The sequence below is a fragment of the Podarcis bocagei genome (genome assembly GCF_964188305.1).
Source record: "Podarcis bocagei genome assembly, chromosome: 1".
NCBI classification, from domain to species: Eukaryota; Metazoa; Chordata; class Lepidosauria; order Squamata; family Lacertidae; genus Podarcis; species Podarcis bocagei.
In genome coordinates, this window is record NC_138125.1 from 140,586,684 (window position 1) to 140,610,562 (window position 23,879).

Genomic DNA, 23,879 nt, shown 5'->3' on the forward strand with positions numbered 1-23,879 from the left:
AAAGCACTTACTCGTCTCCAGTCAGTGGCAGGCAGCTACTTTTACTATATCTCCTGCAATGCAGTACCAGCAGTACCACATCAGGTAAGCCCCTCTAAGGGGAGTGGGTGCAGCGCTGCCAAGGTGTCTCATGCTGGCTGCAGTGCCAAGGGGCAGCAATGTAGGCATCAGCCCCTGGGGCACTTTAGGTGTGTGTTGGCCTTGGCAGCTGTCTGAATACTGTCAGGTGCTGTCACTGCAGCTGGTCACAGCCCCTAAGCTGCCACTGGCTTAGTTGTTTTGAAGTCACAGAAGGACTGGGTGTCTTTAGAGGAATTATTTGTGAGTGTTGGGGGCAGGATTTAAAATTTGAATTTGGATTCATAGATCTTTAATAGCGTTGTTCAATTAAACCCCTTCTGCTTTATTTAAAAACACAAGTTTTTAAATGGACACTACCACATTTAGAATTTGAATTCCAAGGTCCATGAGCTGGTTTAGGTAGACGGAGTCTCCTCGCATATGGCAGTTCATCGTGGACATCTGATTGACACTATGTTGGATCACATTCATTGAGCATTTTGGAACCCTCCATTAAATATAGAGATACAGTTGCTTCTTACATGAGTGAAAGAGCCACAAATGTTATGATATTTCAAGCTACATTTACTAGGTGCCTGCATTCAGATCTTCAAAGGGAAAAAAAATGTGACTTGATGAAGATTTCATCTTATTGTTAGTGATTTCAAAGAAGCATCTGCAGTTTGAACAGCCTGAAAAAGGCAGCAGCATATGAAAGTCCTTTCTCACAAGCCTTTCTTTGAGAGTGTCAACAAGCATATAGATAGAGGTGATCCAGCTGACACAGTGTACCTAGACTTTCAAAAAGCTTTCAACAAAGTACCTCACCAAAGACTCCTGAGAAAGCTTAGCAGTCAAGGAACAAGAGAAGAGGTCCTCTTGTGAATCACGAGTTGGTTAAATTGCAAGAAGCAAAGAGTAGGAATAAATGGACAGTTCTCCCAATGCAGATGCATAGAAAGGGGAGTCCCCCAAGGATCAGTACTATGATCTTGAACTTCACAAATGATCTAGAGTGAGCAGTGAGGTGGCCACTTTTGCTGGTGATACTAAATTTTTCAGTCATTAAAGCAAAAAGAGATTGTGAAGAGCTTCAAAACGACGTCTCCAAACTGAGTGGATGGGTGGTAAAATGGCTAAGTAATTAAATGTAAACAAAAGTAAAATGATTCATGTCGGCACAAAAAAATATTAATTTCTCATTTGTGCGTTTGGGGTCTGAACTGGTAGTTCCAGGACCAGGAAGGCCTCAGTGATCACCTCCCCCATATGAACCTACCCAGACCCTGAAATCCTCCTCAGAGGCCCTTCTTCTTGTGCTTCCTCTGGGAGAGGTCTGGAGGACGGCAACACAAGGACAGGCCTTTCCTGCAGTGCCTTCCATGTGGGGAGACCACAAGCTTAACACGAGTCACCAGTGTGATGCAGCAGGAAAAGCAACAACAACAACAACCCTAATGCCGTTCTTGGCTGCATAAACAGAAGTCTAGTGTCCAGATCAAGGGAAGTAATAGTGCCACTCCGTTCTTGCCTGAAGTACTGTGTCCAGTTCTGGGCACCACAATTTAAGAAGGATGTTGACAAACTAGAACATGTGCAGAGGAGGGAGACCAAGATGATCAAGGATTTGGAAACCAAGCCTCATGAGGGAGTTGAGGGAGTTGGGGAGGTTTGGCCAGTATGAGGAGGTTTGGCCTAGATGAGGGGAGATATGATAGCCACCGTCTAAAGGGCTGTCACATAGAAGGTGAAGCAAGCGTGTTTTCTCTTGCTCTGGAGGATAGGATCCAAACCAGTGGCTTCAAGTTACAAGAAAGGAGAGAAACATCGGGAAGAACTTTCTGACAGTAAGAGCTGTCAGACAGTGGAACAGACTCCATCAGGAGGTTGTGGACTCTCCTTCCTTGGAGGTTTTAAAACAGAGGTTGGATGGTCATCTGTCATGGATACTTTAGTTGAGATTCCTGCATAGCAGAGTGTTGGACTAGATGATCCTTGGGGTTCCCCCCAACTCTACGATTCTATGATTCTGTGCTTAATTGCACTTGCCTACAGACTATTTAAAACTATTAATCTTTATTTTGAAACACAAATGTTGCAGATCTCTTATTAAAAATCCTTGAGAACTAGCATCAATCATAGCCCTTTAATGTATATCTAGGCCCTTAAATGAAAGCTGTACCACAGAGCAGTCAGCCTTATATGATGGAAATTCAATCCAGTCCAGAGAGACTAACTTCGAAGATGCTTACAGAGAGAAATGCCCTCCAAACGCATACGCAAACATCTGTAATAACTGATAGTGAAGCTTAAGTTCTTATTTCCACAAATACACACCTGTAACCTCAGGGAGTCCCAGAACCCTTGAGGGGATGAATTTAAGGAACGAGGAGAGATTTCAGGGTGGGGGTGTAGTTATTTGGTTGCCTGAACCTAGATATACAGGGGAAAGAGAGGCCTATAAAGTGGCCTTGAGCCGAGTCAGGTTCTTCTCTTTAGCCTCCCACTGTCTGCCTTGGCTGCTGCCATCTTTTTGGGATCTCAGGCACCTCCGAAACAAACAAAAAAACCCTCAAAATCAAATAAGAGGACAAACGAGGACATACACCTGCATAGAAATTGTGTATCCTGATTTATGTGTGTAGATGGACTTTAGGCATTATTACTACAACTTACTCAGAAGAACAGTGCATCTCGCTATAGAGGGGAAGATAGTGGCCTCTGTGTGCCTGCTCAGTTGGCAGTCCTGGTGTGCTAACTGTTGATGGGCAACTTCATGGCCTGCGCCACTGTTCTCCCTTTTAACAGTTTTGTGTGTGTGTGTGTGTGTTTGTGTGTCTTTAAACTGAACATTGACCAAGCAGACCCTTCAATCAGAGGACTCCTTCAAGTAGAGGACTTGCCCCGGCAGCCCTTTGAATGTTATTTATTTAAAGCATTATTTACATATAGGATTATCCATTATAAAACTGGATATGGAACAACTGATTGGTTCAAAATTGGGAAAGGAGTACGACAAGGCTGTATATTGTCTCCCTGCTTATTTAAGTTATATGCAGAATTCATCATGCAAAAGGCTGGGCTGGATGAATCCCAAGCCGGAATTAAGATTGCCGGAAGAAATATCAACAACCTCAGATATGCAGATGCCGGAAGAAATATCAACAACCTCAGATATGCAGATGACAAAACACTGATGGCAGAAAGTGAGGAGGAATTAAAGAACCTTTTAATGAGGGTGAAAGAGGAGAGTGCAAAATATGGTCTGAAGCTCAACATCAAGAAAACGAAGATCATGGCCACTGGTCCCATCACCTCCTGGCAAATAGAGGGGGAAGAAATGGAGGCAGTGAGAGCTTTTACTTTCTTGGGCTCCATGATCACAGCAGCCATGAAATTAAAAGACGCCTTCTTCTTGGGAGAAAAGCAATGACAAACCTAGACAGAATCTTAAAAAACAGAGACATCACCTTGCCAACAAAGGTATAGTTAAAGCTATGGTTTTCCCAGTCGTGATGTATGGAAGTGAGAGCTGGACCGTAAAGAAGGCTGATCGCCGAAGAATTGATGCTTTTGAATTATGGTGCTGGAGGAGACTCTTGAGAGTCCCATGGACTGCAAGAAGATCATGAGAAGAGAAGACTCCCTGGAAAAGACCCTGATGTTGGGAAAGATGGAGGGCACAAGGAGAAGGGGACGACAGAGGACGAGATGGTTGGACGGTGTTCTCGAAGCTACCAGCATGAGTTTGACCAAACTGCGGGAGGCAGTGGAAGACAGAAGTGCCTGGCGTGCTCTGGTCCAGGGGGTCACGAAGAGGCAGACACGACTGGTCCCAACTCCAGACAGAATAAGGCAATGGGTCAGGAAAATGTTGCAACTCTTACTCCTCCATTACTGGAAATAATAGACTACTGTGAATAGGGGAGAACTGAATAGTACCTAAGTGCTTTGTAGCACTTTGCCAGTGCTATTTTGCAAAGGTGCAGCTTGTTCATAAACACCTTCAGTCAATTATGTTTGCAAACCTTTGTGGCCTAATTGACTTTATTCCTACTTGTTTAATTTACTGAGTAATATTGTTGTGGAACTTTCCTTTAATAAAAGAGAGTGACAAGCCAAGATTTTTAATGAAAGTTTATTCTCATGTTTATGTCCTTTATATATGTAGAGGGACTTATTTTGTCTTTGTTGGGGAAAGAAAGTTCATTACCTTGTCAAATTTCCAGGAGGAGCTTTAAAAATGCCTTAGAAAAGGAAGCAAGACAGTTTTGGGGTTTCTCCAGGTAATATAATGCCCAAAGCAATTGCCTAATTTGCCTTTAACTTGATCTGACCCTAGGTGTTCACGAGAATAATTATAATAAATAATTATGTCATTTGTAATTTACATAGTATGGTCTGGGTGATATTGTATCTCAAAGCTGCTTATTTCTCTCTGGGACCCAGATTGACAACTACGGTATAGTCCAAGGCAACTGAATCACAGCTGAAGTAATTTCGCAAAGACTGGCTTTGGAGATGAGGATGATGAGGAAACATGCCATTGCCCATCTCACTCAGTATTGTCTTCACGGACTGGCAATAGCTCTTGAGGGTATCAGACAAGCAGCAGCCAAAGTTCCCCCAGACCCTTGTTTTGCCCTCAGGAATGTGGCTTGGCCTTGTCAAGGGGTCTGGCCAGGTCAGTCAGAGTGGTGTGTGAGAGCAGGAAGCAGTCTGGGCAGCTGAGAGACAGAGGCTGTGGCTGTGGCTGTGGGAGAAGCAATGCAGTGAACCCCTACATCTTATGCTCAGGTTGTATATATGCATAAAAAAACCATATAGCATAAAGACACCACATTCTAAAAGAACTTAGGCCTGTCCTTCTATTTATGCTCCCATGCGCCCTTGTGGTCCTCTTTTGGTGTCTACCTTTCAATCACTTTCTCCCTCCCAAGTGGCCCACGGGGGTCATTTAACCGGCTCACGAGCCGCCCCTGAACTGAGCCACCTGTTCAGCGAGTCTCCGTGCGCTGCGCTAAACCAGCGTGGAGAATTTGCATCTGCGCATCCTCAGACGCCGAAAATCGTGTCTGTGCAGACGCCAAAAACCGCGCTGTTCACGTGCGATCCAGCCCACGGAGGGATCTCCGCTGGAGTGAAACCGGCCCAGGCGAGGTAAACCTTGCCGCCCCCTGCTCTAGTGTGATGGAGCAGAGCATACCAGGCACCCAGGGAGGGAGGGAGGAAGGAAGGGAGGGAGAGACTTCCCTTGTTCCCTCTCTTCTTGCTGCCACCAGCTGCACCACCCCAGGTAAGTATGGCTGAAAGGTGACCAGCTCTTAGCCTAACTTCTCCCTCACAGGGTTGTTGTGAGGAGATATATGGAGATGCCACCCTGAGCTCCTTGGAGGGAAGGTGGGCTTTAAAATGCAATCGCTAAATAACAACAGACATTTGATTTATTTGCTTGTTTATTTATAACTGCCTTTCCATTTACACATCACCTCAGGCCTTAATATAGAAAACAATAAATACTGCATATCAAATCACACAGCAAAGTCCAAATACACAATCTGAACAGAAAATGAGAAGCAGCTGTAGTAATTATCTTAGTAATTGCCCCCACGTCTGTCTATTGGGTATATTTTCATATTCTCTCCTGAAACACAATGATGTAGCAAGACAGGCCTTTATTAGGGGAGGTCATTCCATACCACCCCATGCTCTGGTCGAGAGTCATTGCAAATTGAAGCCAGAAGGAATTCTTCCCTGCAGAGAGATTTCACCCTGCATTTTCCTTTTTCATATACAGTCGGCTTGCATTTTACATGTGGGTTACATTGCAGGGACAGCTCGTAAAGCTGAAATCACATATAGTAAAAAAAAGGGGGGGCTGCCAAAAGTACAGCGCAGCGCTTGAGTGCACGATGGCTACTTTTAAGATCGCAGAGTTGCTTACTGGACTCTGGGAAAACCCAGTACAAAAATAACTCTTAAGTTCTCTGCCTTCCATGCATTTAATTTGTGCAATTTCAACTGTATCAAGTTGAAAGTGCACGTGTTAGGTGTGCGTAAGGTGTGAGTCGACTGTAGTGGAGGGTAGCATTGATGGTGGTGGAACAATGCTCACCATTTAGAAGTTGTATATTTTCAACTGTTATTATTCTCTTTATTTTGCAGCTACGGAGGGCATGGTGTGCAGCCATTTATGCTCAAGAAATGGATGTTGGGGGCCAGGACCAGACCAGTGTTTGTCCTGCAAACACTTCATCAGGGGAAGGACCTGCGTAAAGGCTTGTAATCTTTATGATGGGTAAGACACCCCCCTCTGCATTTTTTTGTGCTTGCCAAGAAGTGTACTCATTATATTGAAATTTAAACAAGCATGTTGCTAGGTTCAGATTCCCATATGAAATAAGATTATTATCAATATTCATGATTTTCTGCTCCCAAAGGAATTTGCTGTTGCAGGTGAATGTCCCAAACAACCAGCAGGCAATCAATAATTGCTGGACACCATGTAGGATTCTTACATGATAGCTAGTAGCTAGTCATATGTGCCCGTCAAATGGGAACAATATTGAAAATAGCCCAGCACGAAGCGAAATTGCTAGCCCAGTCTGTGATTTGAAGGCTTGCTTACCTGATATTAGCTTTGAATTGGGAGACTGAGGAGCACGGCTTGAAGCAAAATAACTAGCCAATCTTTTGAAACCAATAGTCTGGAACAATCTGAAATAAGTGTGGGATTGATAAGCACAATCTGAAATAGCTTCTTAGTACTTTTATTATGAAATGATGAGCAACAGCAGCAAAAAAATTTGGATGCCTACGAAGTGGTCCCAAAAATCTAATGTCAGTTTATGGAAAGCAGAATAAGGGGGCATTTGTGGTGGTTGGATGAATGCAGGCGTCTCCCCACTCTCACACAATCAGCATGCACACTTCCACTGAAATGCGCACCATTTTCAGTGCAGAAAGAGGACATGACGGAATGGAGCAGGGGTGGAAGAAGGCTGGAATGGCTCCAGCTGAGGCAGAATGAAAGACTCCCCACTCATGCATGTTGCAGTGACGTGCTCTGTGGTCAGGAACAAAACCCCCATGTAAGAGGTGATTCCCCTGTTAAAGAAGCATTGCGTGATCCAAGTCATTTATAAAAACATTGAACAACAACGGGCCCAGGAGGGAACCCTGCAGCACCCCACTTGTCACTTTTCCCCAGGATGACGAGGAACCATTAATGAGTACTCTTTGGGTTCAGTCAGTCAACCAGCTACAAATCCACCCAACAGTTACCTCATTCAACCCACATTTTACCAGCTTCCTTCCATGATCCACCAAATTTGTAATTCCATTAAAAAAAGAAATAAAGAAATCAGATTGGTCTGGCATGACTTAACTTTGAGAAACCCATGTTGGGTCTTGGTATTCACAGCATCCTTTTCTAAATGCTCACACACGGACTGTTGAATTATTTGTTCTAGGACCTTCCCTGGTATCAATGTCAAATTCACCGGTCGGTAGTTACCTGGATTTTCCTTTTTCCTCTTTTTGAAGATGGGGACAAATTTGCCCACCTCCAGTCTGCAGAGACCTCACCTGTTCTCCAAGAATTCTCAAAGATAATAGACAAAGGCTCTGAAATTACATCTGCAAGCTCCTTTAGTACCCTTGGATGCAGCTCATCAGGCCGTGGAGATTTGACTTCATTTCAAGTAGCTAGGTGTTCCCATACTACCTCTTTTCCTATCTTGGGCTGCAGTTCCCTCCTTACATCATTTATTCTGTTATCACCAGGTTGGGCACCACTTTCCTTTTGGGTGAAGACAGAGGCAAAGTAGATGTTGAGTAGTTCTGCCTTTTTTTTGTCATCCAGTAGCATTTCTCCATGTTCCCCACACAGAGGACCTACGACTTGCTTGTTCTTCCTCTTACTTCATACACAGCCAAATAAACCTTTTTTTATTATTTTTAACCTCTCTTTCAAGCCTGAACTCATTCTGAGCTTTAGCCAATCTGACTTTCTGTTGGCTACTCGTGTCTACTCCTCCTGCGTGATTTCCCCTTTCTTCCATTTCTTATACATGCCCTTCTTAACTCTCACCTCATCTGTAAAGTTCCTTATGCAGCCACGCCGGTTTCCTTCGATGCCTCCCACTTTTCTTTCTTGTTTGTATTGTCTGCGTTTGGGCCTTCAATATTTCTCCTTTTAGAAACTCCCTTCCATCTTGGACTCCCTTCTCTGTGAGTAATTCTGGCCATGGCATCACACCCAGCAGCTCCGTCAGCTTTTCGAAATTGGCCGTTTTAAAGTCCAGAGTGTGTGTCTGACTACACTCAGCTTTCCCTTACCTCTGTACCCTGAAACCCTGCACACCACAAAAAGTATATCCCCTACTTAGGGCTGATTTTTAGAAAGTGTATTTAACTTAAGTAGTCAACATGCTTCAATTAAGCATGCACTAAACTGCTTTTTGATGTGAGGCTTGAAAAAGAGATGTTCTATCCAGAGGATGCATGAAAGAAGTCCAAATTACCCATTAGCATCTAGTAATCATAGCCAATTTCCCTGAAAGGTTTTCTTTTCAAAATCTGTAGCGAAAAACCTTTTTGTAAAGTCTACCTAGGTGTAATTTTAGAAGGTGTCCTTCCAGATATACAAGAACAACACTGCAGACAATAAAGACTGTTCATGTATATCCAAGAGTTGAGTTTCAAGAAATTATAATTATATGCTTCATAATTGTCCTTCTTGGTAATGATGCTCTTCTTTGGTGGCCCCTCCCCAGCTTAACACTATTTTTTATCATTGCATTGCAATAGTTAGGATTACCAAGTCATACATCCTTATAATTGTTCTTCCAACATTAAACTGGGGTTTTATTTGTGCTTCCCATCCCATGAGAGTATACAGAGCTTGCATTTTAGAATCATAGAATCATAGAATCATAGAATCATAGAGTTGGAAGAGACCACAAGGGCCATCGAGTCCAACCCCCTGCCAAGCAGGAAACACCATCAGAGCACTCCTGACATATGGTTGTCAAGCCTCTGCTTAAAGACCTCCAAAGAAGGAGACTCCACCACACTCCTTGGCAGCAAATTCCACTGCCGAACAGCTCTTACTGTCAGGAAGTTCTTCCTAATGTTTAGGTGGAATCTTCTTTCTTGTAGTTTGGATCCATTGCTCCGTGTCCGCTTCTCTGGAGCAGCAGAAAACAACCTTTCTCCCTCCTCTATGTGACATCCTTTTATATATTTGAACATGGCTATCATATCACCCCTTAACCTCCTCTTCTCCAGGCTAAACATGCCCAGCTCCCTTAGCCGTTCCTCATAAGGCATCGTTTCCAGGCCTTTGACCATTTTGGTTGCCCTCCTCTGGACACGTTCCAGTTTGTCAGTGTCCTTCTTGAACTGTGGTGCCCAGAACTGGGCACAGTACTCCAGGTGAGGTCTGACCAGAGCAGAATACAGTGGCACTATTACTTCCCTTGATCTAGATGCTATACTCCTATTGATGCAGCCCAGAATTGCATTGGCTTTTTTAGCTGCCGCGTCACACTGTTGGCTCATGTCAAGTTTGTGGTCAACCAAGACTCCTAGATCCTTTTCACATGTACTGCTCTCAAGCCAGGTGTCACCCATCTTGTATTTGTGCCTCTCATTTTTTTTGCCCAAGTGCAATATTTTACATTTCTCCCTGTTAAAATTCATCTTGTTTGTTTTGGCCCAGTTCTCTAATCTGTCAAGGTCGTTTTGAAGTGTGATCCTGTCCTCTGGGGTGTTAGCCACCCCTCCCAGTTTGGTGTCATCTGCAAATTTGATCAGGATGCCCTTGAGTCCATCATCCAAGTCGTTGATAAAGATGTTGAATAAGACCGGGCCCAAGACAGAACCCTGTGGCACCCCACTAGTCACTCTTCTCCAGGATGAAGAGGAACCATTGATGAGCACTCTTTGGGTTCGGTCAGTCAGCCAGTTACAAATCCACTGAGTCGTAGCATAGTCAAGACCGCATTTTACCAGTTTCTTTACAAGAATATCATGGGGCACCTTGTCAAATGCCTTGCTGAAATCAAGGTAGGCTACATCCACTGCGTTCCCTTCATCTACCAGGCTTGTAATTCTGTCAAAAAACGAGATCAGGTTAGTCTGACATGACTTATTTTTCAGAAATCCATGCTGACTATTGGTGATCACAGCATTCCTTTCTAGGTGCGCACAGACTGTTTGCTTAATGATCTGCTCCAGAATCTTCCCTGGTATTGATGTCAGACTGACTGGGCGGTAATTATTTGGGTCCTCTCTTTTCCCCTTTTTGAAAATAGGGACAACATTTGCCCTCCTCCAGTCTGCCGGGACTTCGCCTGTTCTCCAGGAATTCTCAAAGATGACTGCCAGTGGTTCTGAGATCACATCTGCCAGTTCTTTTAATACTCTTGGATGCAGTTCATCTGGCCCTGGAGACTTGAATACATCTAAACTGGCCAAGTATTCTTGTACTATCTCCTTAGTTATTCTGGGCTGTGTTTCCTCTGCTGAATCATTTGCTCCAAATTCTTCAGGTCGGGCATTGTTTTCCTTATCGGAGAAGACTGAGGCAAAGAAGGCATTGAGGAGTTCAGCCCTTTCTGTGTCCCCTGTTTGCATTTCACCATCTTCTCCTCTGAGTGACCCCACTGTTTCTTTGTTCTTCCTTTTGCTACGAACATACCCATAGAAGCCTTTTTTGTTGCTTTTAACCTCTCTAGCAAGCCTGAGTTCATTCTGTGCTTTAGCTCTTCTGACTTTGTGTCTACATGTGCTGGCTATTTGTTTGAATTCCTCTTTGGTGGTTTCCCCCCTTTTCCATTTTTTGTACACATCCTTTTTTAATCTTAACTCAGTTAAAAGTTCTTTAGATAGCCACCCTGGCTTCTTTAGGCACCTTCCATGTTTCCGTCTCATTGGTATTGCCTGAAGTTGTGCTTTTACTATCTCCCTCTTAACAAACTCCCAGCCATCATGAACTCCCTTTCCTTTTAGTATTACTGTCCATGGGATCTCACCCAGCACTTCCCTAAGTTTTATGAAGTCGGCTTTCTTAAAGTCAAGAAATTGAGTCCTAGTATGCTTGGCTGCTCCTTTCCGCTGTATAGTAAACTTCAGAAGAGCATGATCACTCGCGCCTAATGATCCTTCCACTTCTACCCCACTAATCAGGTCATCAACATTGGTTAGGACCAGATCTAAAATGGCTGTTCCTCTTGTTGCTTCTCCCACTTTCTGAACAATGAAGTTGTCTGCAAGGCCAGTGAGGAATCTGTTTGACCTTATGCTCTTGGCTGAGTGTGACATCCAACAAATGTCCGGGTAATTGAAGTCCCCCATTACTACTATCTCCCTTCCTTTTGCATACTTGGCCATCTGTTCCAGGAAGGCATCATCTATGTCCTCCGTTTGGCTTGGGGATCTATAGTAAACTCCCACAATGAGGTCTCTGTTATTCTTCTCTCCCTTAATTTTGACCCAAATGCTCTCACATTGGCTTTGAGGTTCTAAATCTTGGATCTCTTCACAGGTATACACATCCCTGACATATAACGCCACTCCTCCTCCTTTCTTGTCTGGTCTGTTTCTCTGAAATAGATTGTATCCCCCCATTATTACATTCCAATCGTGGGACTTATCCCACCAGGTTTCAGTGATGCCTATTATGTCATATTTAGTTTGCTGTACCAAGAGCTCAAGCTCATCTTGTTTATTTCCCATGCTTTGCGCATTAGTGTACAGACATTGAAGTCCATTAATCATTCCCCCGTGTCTCTTATTTAAGGATTTTTTCCTCCCACCACTAGGTCTGTGTGCTGTTTGCTCCATTTGGTCTATGACATTTGGATGATCATCTTCATCAGTTGATAGACTCCTACCTTCAGGAGCACTGTCTCCCTCCCCCACATTAGTCAGTTTAAAGCCCTCCTGATGAGGTTTCTGAGATTTTTGGCAAAAACGTTCCTCCCAACCGTTGTGAGGTGCAGCCCATCGCTTGCCAGAAGTCCATCTTCAAGAAACTGCAGTCCGTGATCTAAGAATCCAAACCGTTCCTGTTTACACCATTTGCGAAGCCAGCTGTTCACTTCCACTATTTTTCCTTCTCTCCCTGGGCCACGTCGTTCAACTGGGAGGACAGATGAGATGACAATTTGTGCATTTAATTGCTTCAATTTCCTGCCCAGAGCCTCGTAGTCTCTTTTGATCTTCTGGAGGCTATTGCTTGCAGTGTCATTGGTTCCCACATGAACCAAGAGGAAGGGGTATTTGTCAGTGGGTTTTATGATTCCTTGCAGACGTTCAGTTACATCTTGGATCTTAGCCCCGGGGAGACAGCACACTTCCCGAGACATCTTGTCAGGCCCACAAATCACTGCTTCTGTTCCCCTCAGTAGGGAATCCCCTATCACCACTACACGCCTCCTCTTAGGTTTGGTCGGGGTTCTTCCATGAGCTGTCCGTTCCAAGGTCGCCTGCGCATTCCCTGAGGACTGACTTTGCTGCTCGTCTTCATTTACCTGATCGACCGAAATGAGGGAGACATCCTCAAATGGAGTCTGCTCTTCGTCTTCCAGGCTAGGGGAGAGGACCTCGAAGCGATTGTGTATTTCTAAACAATCAGAACGAACTCGGGGCCTCCTACTTCTCTGAGTCACGTTTCTCCATATATCTGGCTCCTGTGATGGTGAACTAGCCTCCTTCTCAGGGGAGTCCCCTGTCTCCTCCTCGATGGAGACGGTGTGGTCTGATGCTTCCAAGAAGAGCTCCAGCTCTCTAATTCTTTGGAGCGTGGCTACACGTTCCTCCAGTTGCTGGACTTTGTCTTTTAAGAGGGCAATCAACATACAATTGCTGCAGGTAAAGCTGCCTGCAACCTTTGGCAAGATGGCAAACATTGCGCAGGAACCGCAGGCGACAGCAGCTGTTCCCTCCCCCTCCATCTTGAGAATGTGCCGTTTTATCATAGTGCATATACTTTACAACAGAGGTGCGAGTGTGTGATGCCAATCAGCGAATGCTTCAACACCTTCCTTTCACTGCTTTCCCTGTAACTGAGGTTATTGACATCTGCTTCCCATTTCAGAAGGAAAGCAGGGGTCCAAGGGGCTCAGGAGCACAAGGGTAAAGTGGGGTTTTGTATAGCTAACTATTTAGCTCTATCCCCAATATATTTTATCTTATTGCTATGGCTGATGCAAATAAAGTTTCTGTCTATCTACACACGGAAACTTTCAGCATCCGCATTCCATCTGCCACTTCTCTGCTGCAAATTGTCGTTTAACCCACACTTTTTTTTAAAAAAAAAGATATTTATTGAAAATTTTAAAATTACAAAGAAAAGAAGAAGGAAAAAACAAGGAAAAGAGAAAAAGAAAGACAACAGTAGATAAAAGTAACAGTTAAACAATACAAATCAATAGAAACCAAAATCAAAAAGAAAAAACAAAACACACAATACAACACAGTTAAAAAACAAAAATATACAACAAATTTAAAAACAAATCCAATATTCCCAAATCCTTAACTTTCATTAACTTATTTCATCGACCTCACACCTCCCTTTTTTGTATTCTAGTTGTTAATTATCTCAGCAAATCCTTTCCATCTTTCGCAATATTCTGTCATTAAATTACCTTAATCTATTTTAACCCTATCTTACCATAAAAAACCCTAAAACTTAAAACTTAAATTTTACTTATACCAAATTGTTTTAACCATAACCTATTCTTACATAATTCTTTTTAACATTTCTGCTAAAGCCAAATAATTTCATTCCAACATTTTTCTAATACAGTGGTGCCTCGCAAGACGAAATTAATTCGTTCCGCAATTCTCTTCGTCTTGCGGGTTTTTCGTCTTGCGATGCACGGTTTCCCATAGGAATGCATTGAAAATCAATTAATGCGTTCCTAGGGAAACCGCCTTCAGACCAGGTCCGGGGACAGTCTGTCCCCGGACCTCTTCTGAAGGCTGGGGGGGGGGGGACAAGGGCTTTTCTTCCCACCCCCAGCATTTTTAAAAACCCTGGGACAGCGGAGGACTTCTCCGCTGTCCGGGCGATCTTAAAATGCTGGCGGGCGGCATTTTAAAATCGCCCCGGACAGCGGAGGACTTCTCCGCTGTCCGGGGCGATTTAAAAGCCCCTGGGAAGGCAGGCAGGGGGGAGCAAAGACTTTCGCCCCCTGCCCGCCTTCAGAAGGTGTTCCCACCCCCCCGCCCGGCTTCGCAGCAGCGCTACGAAGCCCGGCAGCTGGGGCAGCTGTTCCCGCCCCCCCCCTTCGGAACATCGTTCCGAAGTGGGGCGGCTGGGGCAGCTGTTCCCGCCCCACCTCCCCACTTCGGAACAGCGTTCGGAAGTGGGGCGGATGGGGCAGCTGTTCCCGCCCCACCTCCCCCCTTCGGAACATCGTTCCGAAGTGGGGCGGCTGGGGCAGCTGTTCCCGCCCCCCCTCCCCCCTTCGGAACATCGTTCCGAAGTGGGGCGGATGGGGCAGATGTTCCCGCCCCCCCTCCCCCCTTCGGAACATCGTTCCGAAGTGGGGCGGCTGGGGCAGCTGTTCCCGCCCCACCTCCCCCCTTCGGAACATCGTTCCGAAGTGGGGCGGCTGGGGCAGCTGTTCCCGCCCCACCTCCCCACTTCGGAACAGCGTTCCGAAGTGGGGCGGATGGGGCAGCTGTTCCCGCCCCACCTCCCCCCTTCGGAACATCGTTCCGAAGTGGGGCGGATGGGGCAGCTGTTCCCGCCCCACCTCCCCCCTTCGGAACATCGTTCCGAAGAGGGGCGGCTGGGGCAGCTGTTCCCGCCCCACCTCCCCCCTTCGGAACATCGTTCCCGCCCCACCTCCCCCCTTCGGAACATCGTTCCGAAGTGGGGCGGATGGGGCAGCTGTTCCCGCCCCACCTCCCCCCTTCGGAACATCGTTCCGAAGAGGGGCGGCTGGGGCAGCTGTTCCCGCCCCACCCCCACACTTCGGAACATCGTTCCGAAGTGGGGCGGATGGGGCAGCTGTTCCCGCCCCACCTCCCCCCTTCAGAACATCGTTCCGAAGTGGGGCGGCTGGGGCAGCTGTTCCCGCCCCCCCCTCCCCCCTTCGGAACATCGTTCCGAAGTGGGGCGGATGGGGCAGCTGTTCCCGCCCCACCTCCCCCCTTCGGAACATCGTTCCGAAGAGGGGCGGCTGGGGCAGCTGTTCCCGCCCCACCCCCACACTTCGGAACATCGTTCCGAAGTGGGGCGGATGGGGCAGCTGTTCCCGCCCCACCTCCCCCCTTCAGAACATCGTTCCGAAGTGGGGCGGCTGGGGCAGCTGTTCCCGCCCCCCCTCCCCCCTTCGGAACATCGTTCCGAAGTGGGGCGGATGGGGCAGCTGTTCCCGCCCCACCTCCCCACTTCGGAACAGCGTTCCGAAGTGGGGCGGATGGGGCAGCTGTTCCCGCCCCACCTCCCCCCTTCGGAACTTCGTTCCGAAGTGGGGCGGATGGGGCAGCTGTTCCCGCCCCACCTCCCCCCTTCGGAACATCGTTCCGAAGTGGGGCGGATGGGGCAGCTGTTCCCGCCCCACCTCCCCCCTTCGGAACATCGTTCCGAAGTGGGGCGGATGGGGCAGCTGTTCCCGCCCCCCCTCCCCCCTTCAGAACATCGTTCCGAAGTGGGGCGGCTGGGGCAGATGTTCCCGCCCCACCTCCCCACTTCGGAACATCGTTTTAAAATGCTGGGGGTCGGCAGCGAACGCTCCCGACCCCCAGCATTTTAAAACCTCCCCGGGACAGAGACTTCTCTGCTGTCCCTTGGAGATTTTAAAATGCTGGGGGTCGGCAGCGAACGCTTCGCTCCCGCCCGCCAGCATTTTAAGATCGCCCGGGGCAGGTGGGGGGAAGGCAGGCGGGGGGGAGCAAAGACTTTTGCCCCCCGCCGGCCTTCAGAAGAGGTCCTCTTCTGAAGGCCGGCTGTGGGCGAAAGTCTTTGCTCCCGACCGCCAGCATTTCCCTATGGGCTTTCGTCTTGCGATGCAAGCCCATAGGGAAATTCGTCTTGCGAAGCGCCTCCAAAACAGAAAACCCTTTCGTCTTGCGGGTTTTCCGTCTTGCGAGGCATTCGTCTTGTGGGGTACCACTGTACTCATTAATTTTACGATACTTTTCTAAATAAATTTTTAAAACTTTCTTCCAATCTTCATCCATCGTCTCTTCTCCTGGTCTCGGGTTTTGTCAGTCCTTTCTGTCCCATCCATCTAGTCCATCAACCTGGTGACCTTATATCTGAGGCTCTTAGGTCTTTTCCATGTCCCTTCCGCAGGTCTTCTTCATGTTTATACCTGTACTTTACTTTGTCTTCTGCTCCTTTCACTCTGGGAGACTCCAACTTGACAATATTTTTGTCCCTTCTCGACAAGTCAGACCCTTTTCCATAGTCAACACTGAAATCCATGTGATATTTAAAGGCATGTTTCAAGGCCCCTCCAAAATTAGGGGCCACCACAACTCTGAGCTCCCCCTGGCCTAAAGCCAGACTTGAAAAGTCAAAACATCTCTGCATAGGGGGGTCCATCCAGCCCCCCATCTCCAAGCCAAGCAGAACTCCATCTCTCCAAGTCTGACTCTTTCCAGGTTCATTCATCAAGTCCAACGACTCATGTTCCTGCTGGGCCACAGCTCCCTCCATCTCTGCCACCCGAGGTCCAGCAACAGCCTCCTCCCTCATCTCATCTGTCAAAGCGCATTCCTGGATTAATTCCTGAGTGGGTTCTATATAGGTACCCACTGCCTGTCCAAAATTTCCTATCGCAGCTGTCATCAAATCCATTTTCTCATGTAACTGTTCCAATAAAGCACTTGTCTTGATTGATTGATTGATTGATTGATTGATTGATATTTATTACGGCCATTGGCCCATCACATGACAGTTTCCCACCAACATATATATACTTAAACCTCCAAATTTAAAACAGCCAAAAACTTACAGAAAACAGACAAGAACCAAAGCAAAATAAGCAAAAGACCAACAACATACATTACGATAAATTTGCAACATAAACATCGCCCTCTGCTCATAAGTTAATAAAAGACATCAGTGGTGGTATCACCTAGTTACATCCTAAAACATAGATCATGGTTTAAAAGGGTTATCCGAGCCGCACAGGAGTCCGTTTTTCTTCTTTAGGGATAGGACGCTGATCAAGAATCTGGCAACCGTGAGTGATCTTAGGGGGTCTTCATCATTTAGTAGATATCTCAGTTTGGCTTCATTTGAATCATCGGCGATTCCGTTTAGATATGGATCAAGAAACTTGCTCCTGGCCGATGAGTGAAAAGCACAATCAAAGATTATGTGATGCAATGATTCCGGTGCCCCACAATTACAATCACATAAGCGCGATATCTGTCCATTGGAAAATCTATTTCTCAGCACGTTCGATGGGAAGGTGTTGAATCTTGCCTTTATAAAGGCATATCTATGAGCCGAAGAAGTTAAGGAATTCAAATAATTTGGGAGCCTTAAGAGGGGTAATAAACCAAGGTTTTGAGGTGAGCAGGTACCATTGCCCAACACCATTTTCTGCTGCAAGTCCATCTCCTCTAGTTTACAGGTTACTGTTCTGCACTTGTCTTGCAAAAGGCAAGCACCAAAGCCTCTGAGCACATTCTTGTTCAAGGTTGAAGTCTGGTCCTGCGATCTTTAATCTTTTACAGCTGCAAAACTCCCCAGTTCAACTTTAAAAACAGTTTCACAAGCTCCCTCTAGGGGAAGCAATTTCTATTTGTATCCGTCTTTTCTTCTCCTCTTTTTTTTTTAAAGTCAGATTTAGCAACAAAGTTTTCCTTTTTCAGATATTTTGTCAATATTTTGTTCCTTTTAAAAGCGAAAGGGAACAATGGAATCAATATGTTTCTATTCTTTTAACTATCTGTCAAAAACGTTTGTCCATAGTCAATGAACTTCTCCAAAACGTCTGTCTTGACACCCTGCTCCCAGGTTCAAGACGGTGGAAAATTACCTTTCTTTACTCTCTCTTCTGCAGGTTTAAACAGTCTAAAAAAAGTTCCCCCCTCTTCTCCTGCTTCCAAGGGGGGGGGGTCAGTAATTTTAAATGATGAAAATTTAGTCCTTTACAAACGACTTTCTGAACTCTAGCTTGCCGTGTCTTTGCTTCAATCTATCTACAAAAAGCGGAAGGCGGACTTCCTGTTTAGACCTTCCCGCTTTTGGTGCCTAATTAAAAAAAATTCACAGTTCAATTTTCCGTTCTACTCACGGGCAGTTGTTTGAAATCCAATTGTCCACAGGAAAAAGTCAGCGCTCTCCGGCAACAGCAATGCGGCTTCACTCCGTGAAAGAAGCAGTCGATTCAAAGCACCACACCACTCACCCCACGTCACTCCGGATCCCCAAAACAGGGTTTCCCTGTGAGTGGAGGGGGCGCAAAGGTGCCAGCTGAATCCCACATCCAAGGCTTCTCCCGCCTGTGGTTTTTGATGGGTCTCCGCCTCGCCATGGCGGTTCAGACCCCGTTTTCCATGGAGCGGGTTCCTCCCGATCGGAGGAAATCCGCCATTGCCAGAGGCGCCAACCCGGAAGTCCGTTTAACCCACACTTTATAGCCTTTTAGTAGAGACTCCAACTCACCGAACTGAGTCTGCCACCAGAGTGTAGTTCCAGCCTTAGGCTAAGCATTGAAAGTAGGAAATTGGTGGGTTGGCTCTGTTTCTCCAGTTTTGCACAGAATTCCCACACACACTGACTCTAAAAAGTACATACAGAAAACAGATTTACATTCAGATAGCTCTTTTTCTTGCCTGTCTCTCGGCTCATTCACCAGATCTTGCTGTTGTGCTGCAAAAAAACAACAGATGAGCTCTGCATGAGCACTTCAAAACATTACAGTTCACAGGCTTTCTGGAATCTCATCGTGTTTATTATTACTCATACATGATAGTCCTCTTGTTTCTTCCTGAGCAGGCAAGTGGGAGTGGGAGGTGACGCATTGGGTTTGTTGTGACTGAGAAAATATGTTGGAAGAGAGACCCTCATCTGAAAACTGATGAAAACTGATAATCTGATGCAGGGCTGTCTTAAGCATATGTGGCACTGGGGTGCAAAGATCCACCCGGCACCCCCCCCCCAGGTTGCCCAGTCCCAGGTGCGCAGGAGGGCGGAGCCGTCTGACGCCTCAGGGTCTCACTGGCTCAGTCGCACCCGAACTCGCGGCACAGAGCCGCCCACAGCAGAAGAGCCCCCTGCAGCGCTCCCTGGACGCAACTCTCGGGGCCCGGACTCTTGGCCTGGCGCCCCTGAGAGCCTGGCGCCCCACACCCCTAGCGCCTATGGGTAAGATGGCCCTGATCCGAAGATACATTTAATGTGTGGTTTGCTAATGCTACGTATAGAGTACTGCAGTTCATCTCTTGAATTGATTGGTTGATTATTTTTATGCCGCTTAATATATTAAAAATATCTCTAAGCGGTGTGCAGAAAACTGAAGCAACACACAACTTAAACAAAATATTACCAAAAAAACCCACAGTCACATATGAAAATGTTACATTAATACAAAGTTACTCATATATTAAAAAAATCAATATCATTTCATTTTCCTTTTAACACACCTTCCCTCTCAGCCTACAGGTTCTAACCCAAGGTCTAAACAAACTCTCAGTTGACACACAAAAATCTCATAACATTAAGAAAACAAGTGGAGTCACGCTCTTTTGTTTTATCCAATGCCTAAGCCAATACCTTTCACATGCTATAAAGTTGTGACCTTTTTTAGCCCATTAACCTAATATACTCTGTCCATGTCTCTTTCTTATCCCCAAGCGGGTGGAGGGTCCTTGAATCACAAACCTATCTAGTATGCAAAGAGGGGTTTGGGAACTGAATGGGCAACTGTTAGGCCAGTTCAGGTCTGCCTGGTGTTAGGCAGAGTCATTGAAACTGCTCTCAGGATGGAAAGGCAGGGGTTAATAGTCCTTCACAATTCCCATCCACAGCACCATGTTAACACGGATGAATTCAGAGGCAGCTCAGAGATAATTCTTGTATATAGCATTTGGATAAGGCTTTTTCTCCCCTAGAGAAAAGAATAACTTGTGAAGTTGTTTAAGTTGTAACAAAAAAGTTGCCAAAGTTACAGTTCCATGAGATGGAGGGAACCATTCTGGCTGACTTTAGGCCAGTGGTGATCAAATTCATCACAACCTTTAGCAGCCTCTTCAGGATCTGCAAAACTTGTCTTTTTATTTAGGTAGGTGCTGCCTCCACCTTTCCATGCCCAGAGTTTCACACACTACACAAAATCTCTCAGTATCCTTGCTTTTAGGAACTGTGAACAAAAAGCAGGGGCACATCTTCATTCTCAGTCTTCTCAGCCGTCAAGCCACCAATATTTTTGTGGGAAGTAAATTGGAGAAAACCAGAGGAGAGATTGGTTTGGTAGAATCATTGATTCATAGCACTGTATAGTTGGAAGGGACCCCGAGGGTCATCTGGTCCAGCCCCTGCAATGCAAGAATCTCAGGGGAGATGAGTGTTCTCGCTGGCAGAGCAGTCATGTTTGCGTCAGAAACTGAACCAGCCCAGTTACTGTTTGGACCCTCCAGCATCTTTAACCCGCCTGCTCTTTCCACAGGGAATACAGGGAGTTTGCAAATGGTTCTGTCTGCGTGGAGTGCGACCCTCAGTGCGAGAAGATGGACAACAGGAGGATCACCTGCCGGGGGCCGGTGAGAACAATCTAGAGGCAGCAGGATTATACCATAACAGATAGCTGCTACATATACCTTACTCTTCATTATATTTTATTTTTTGCTTAACTGTTCCAAATGGCTGGTTGTAAACTCCAAAACATAACCACAAATGTGTTTTAAGTTTTATATCAAGGGTTTTTGGGGGTGGGGGGGTTGTTTTGCTTTGTTATGTTGGGAAACAGGGCTGGGTGAGTGTTAGCTTGCATCTCCTTCAAAGAAAGAAAAATAAAATCCAGTACAAGTTCTTGAATTGGGGGAAGGGAGCAGTGCATGGGAAGCAGGCAGTCCTGCTGCTTTTCAAGGGCTTCAATATGAGCCATAAAAGTAAAAATGCAGTTGATCCCATGAAGAAACTAAGAGATCTTGCGCTTCAAAAGAAATTGGTCACTATATTTGGTATATCCTCAGTAGCTCCTGGGAAGCTCCAAGGTGGGGAAGAGATCTGAACACTGTAGTTCCTTTTGTCTGTGTAGGGAGCAGACCAGTGCACCAAGTGCTTCCATTTTAAAGATGGCCCCAACTGCGTCGAAAAGTGCCCTGATGGTGTACAAGGGACAAACAGCTTCATATTCAAATATGCTGATGAAGACCGTGAATGTCACTCTTGTCATCCAAACTGTACTCAGGGGTAAGCTTATATACTTTAAGTAATGGCCATTTCCCCATATTTCCCAATGTTTGCTTAAAATATTGTTAATGTGTGTTGTTATATTTTTAAAAAATATCTGCAGAATAAGAAATGTATGCTTGCCTGCCTGTCTTAATTTGCCATTTTGTTTATATTTGTAGATTGGATTTTATTAACAATATGAGTCTGTGTGAGTCTGTAGGTATTTGTGCAATATATACACAGAGCCAGGTACATTCTAAGTTAAGCATTTTGAGACTCCGTGATTTCACTGGGAAAGTGAAGCTCATGCTTGACTTTGACTGGGTTGTACCATAGAGTGAGAGAGTGAGTGTGTGTGTAGGTTGCATGGATGCCAGTGTGCAAAATGATACTTTAAAATAGTTTATTTTAATAATAGAATTGTAGTCCATCTAGTCCAACCTCCTGCAATGCAGGGATCTCAACTGAAGCATCCAGGACAGATGGCCATCCAACCTCTGTTTAAAAATTTCCAATGTATCTGAGTCCATCACCTCTTGTGGGAGTCTGTTCCACTGTCAAACAGTTCTTACTGTCAGAAAGTTCATAGAATCATAGAATCATAGAATCATAGAGTTGGAATAGACCACAAGGGCCATCGAGTCCAACCCCCTGCCAAGCAGGAAACACCATCAGAGCACTCCTGACATATGGTTGTCAAGCCTCTGCTTAAAGACCTCCAAAGGAGGAGACTCCACCACACTCCTTGGCAGCAAATTCCACTGTCGAACAGCCTTTCTTGTAGTTTGGATCCAATGCTCCGTGTCCGCTTCTCTGGAGCAGCAGTTGTTCCTGATGTTCAGTCAGAATCTCCTTTCTTAAAACTTGAAGCCATGGGTTCAGGTCTTACCCTTTGAAGCAGGAGGAAACAAGCTTGCTCCATTTTCCTTGAGATATTTGAAGATGGCGATCATATCTCCTCTCAGTCCTCTTTTATCCAGGCTAAACATACCCAACTCTTTAGGTCCCTGAGTTTGGTAAAATGCTGTTTATATTGATAGCGCCATTATAAATGCAGAAGTCAGTTTTTGTTAGAATGTCTCTGACCTTTGAGATTTTATAAAAATGTATAAAGATTATGCCTTTCATTGGAATATCCATTCACTATTTTTTCCTTCATATACCACAGCTATACAGCTACTGTACTAATTTAATAAAGTGTGACCAAAATAGTTTGTTTGATGAAAAATATCCCCATCTATATCTGGAAAACAACATAATCTTCTAAGGTTTTGCTTTTAGGCATCTGTGATTACATTTCTGCTTCAGTTGTTATGTTCCAATGGCGAGTGTTTAACACTTCTCCTCTAAACCTATTAAAATGGCTCTTGTTTTCTGTTGAATGCCCCTTGTGAATGGTGCACATTTGTGGATGAAGCAACCCCAATACAAATACAGAAACTCTCATTCATATTTATTTATGAACTTTTCCTTTGGTTCTGAGTACCATAATTCAGTTGGTAATGCTTGCTGAGCAGATGTCATGGGACATTATTAAAAATAAAGGACTTGCTTCCAGAAGACTTCAATGGGAAGTGAGAGCCAGTGTGGTGTAGTGGTTAAGAGCGGTAGTCACGTAATCTGGGGGACCGGGTTCGCGTCTCCGCTCCTCCACATGCAGCTGCTGGGTGACCTTGGGCCAGTCACACTTCTCTGAAGTCTCTCAGCCCCACTCACCTCACAGAGTGTTTGTTGTGGGGGAGGAAGGGAAAGGAGATTGTTAGCCGCTTTGAGACTCCTGAAGGGGAGTGAAAGGCGGGATATCAAATCCAAACTCTTCTTCTTCTTCGTTAGATAGTGCTTATGGCTGAAGAACTGTAATATTTCTTTCTGAATGAACCATTGAAGACACACATACACGCACAAGCAAGGTGGCCCAGATCAAGCAGACTGGGCTTGCTGATTGACCCACACTTCATTTCACTGCATAATCTTTCACCCTTTTTAGCAGCATCTGCCCATAGTGATATCTGGGTTACCCAGAAAGCAACATTGGTCTGTGGCAGAGCACTACCTGCTATATAAATAGCTCATTCAGTGCTTAGCATTATGCTTAGTAACTTGACTTGGTTCAGGGTGCTCTATCTTTCATAAAACACACCTGAACGTAACTTAAGACATCTCCAGCTTCAGACTGGCAAGAATTCTGAAGACTTCCCTAGAGCCAAGGCAGAGGAAGCTTGAGGGGATAGCAGAATCATGGAGTCATCCCTTCCATTTTTCTTATCTTTCTCATCAGCTCATTTCCCCTCTCCTCTCCCTCCCAGCCCCTAGAGAAAATTGGTCTCTAAAGGAGAGGGCTATGAACATAGACAACAACTGATAAATGGGACCGGCAGCTCTATGATCCCAGCCAGCTTTCTCTACCCATCTTTGGAGGCAAATGATCTTTGCAGCTTTCTCT

General features: G+C 45.6%; 1 protein-coding gene across 5 annotated transcripts in view; it reads left to right on the forward strand.

Annotated features, from left to right (window-relative positions):
• The window catches only part of ERBB4 (erb-b2 receptor tyrosine kinase 4), an 833,408-nt gene that overhangs the window by 645,086 nt on the left and 164,443 nt on the right, over window positions 1-23,879 (forward strand). For all 5 annotated transcript variants that reach the window (XM_081196711.1, XM_081196710.1, XM_081196712.1 and 2 more), the window contains exons 13-15: window positions 6,226-6,358; window positions 20,709-20,802; window positions 21,300-21,454. In XM_081196711.1, the coding sequence (XP_081052837.1) occupies window positions 6,226-6,358; window positions 20,709-20,802; window positions 21,300-21,454 (382 nt within the window). The remainder of the gene's footprint in view (window positions 1-6,225; window positions 6,359-20,708; window positions 20,803-21,299; window positions 21,455-23,879) is intronic.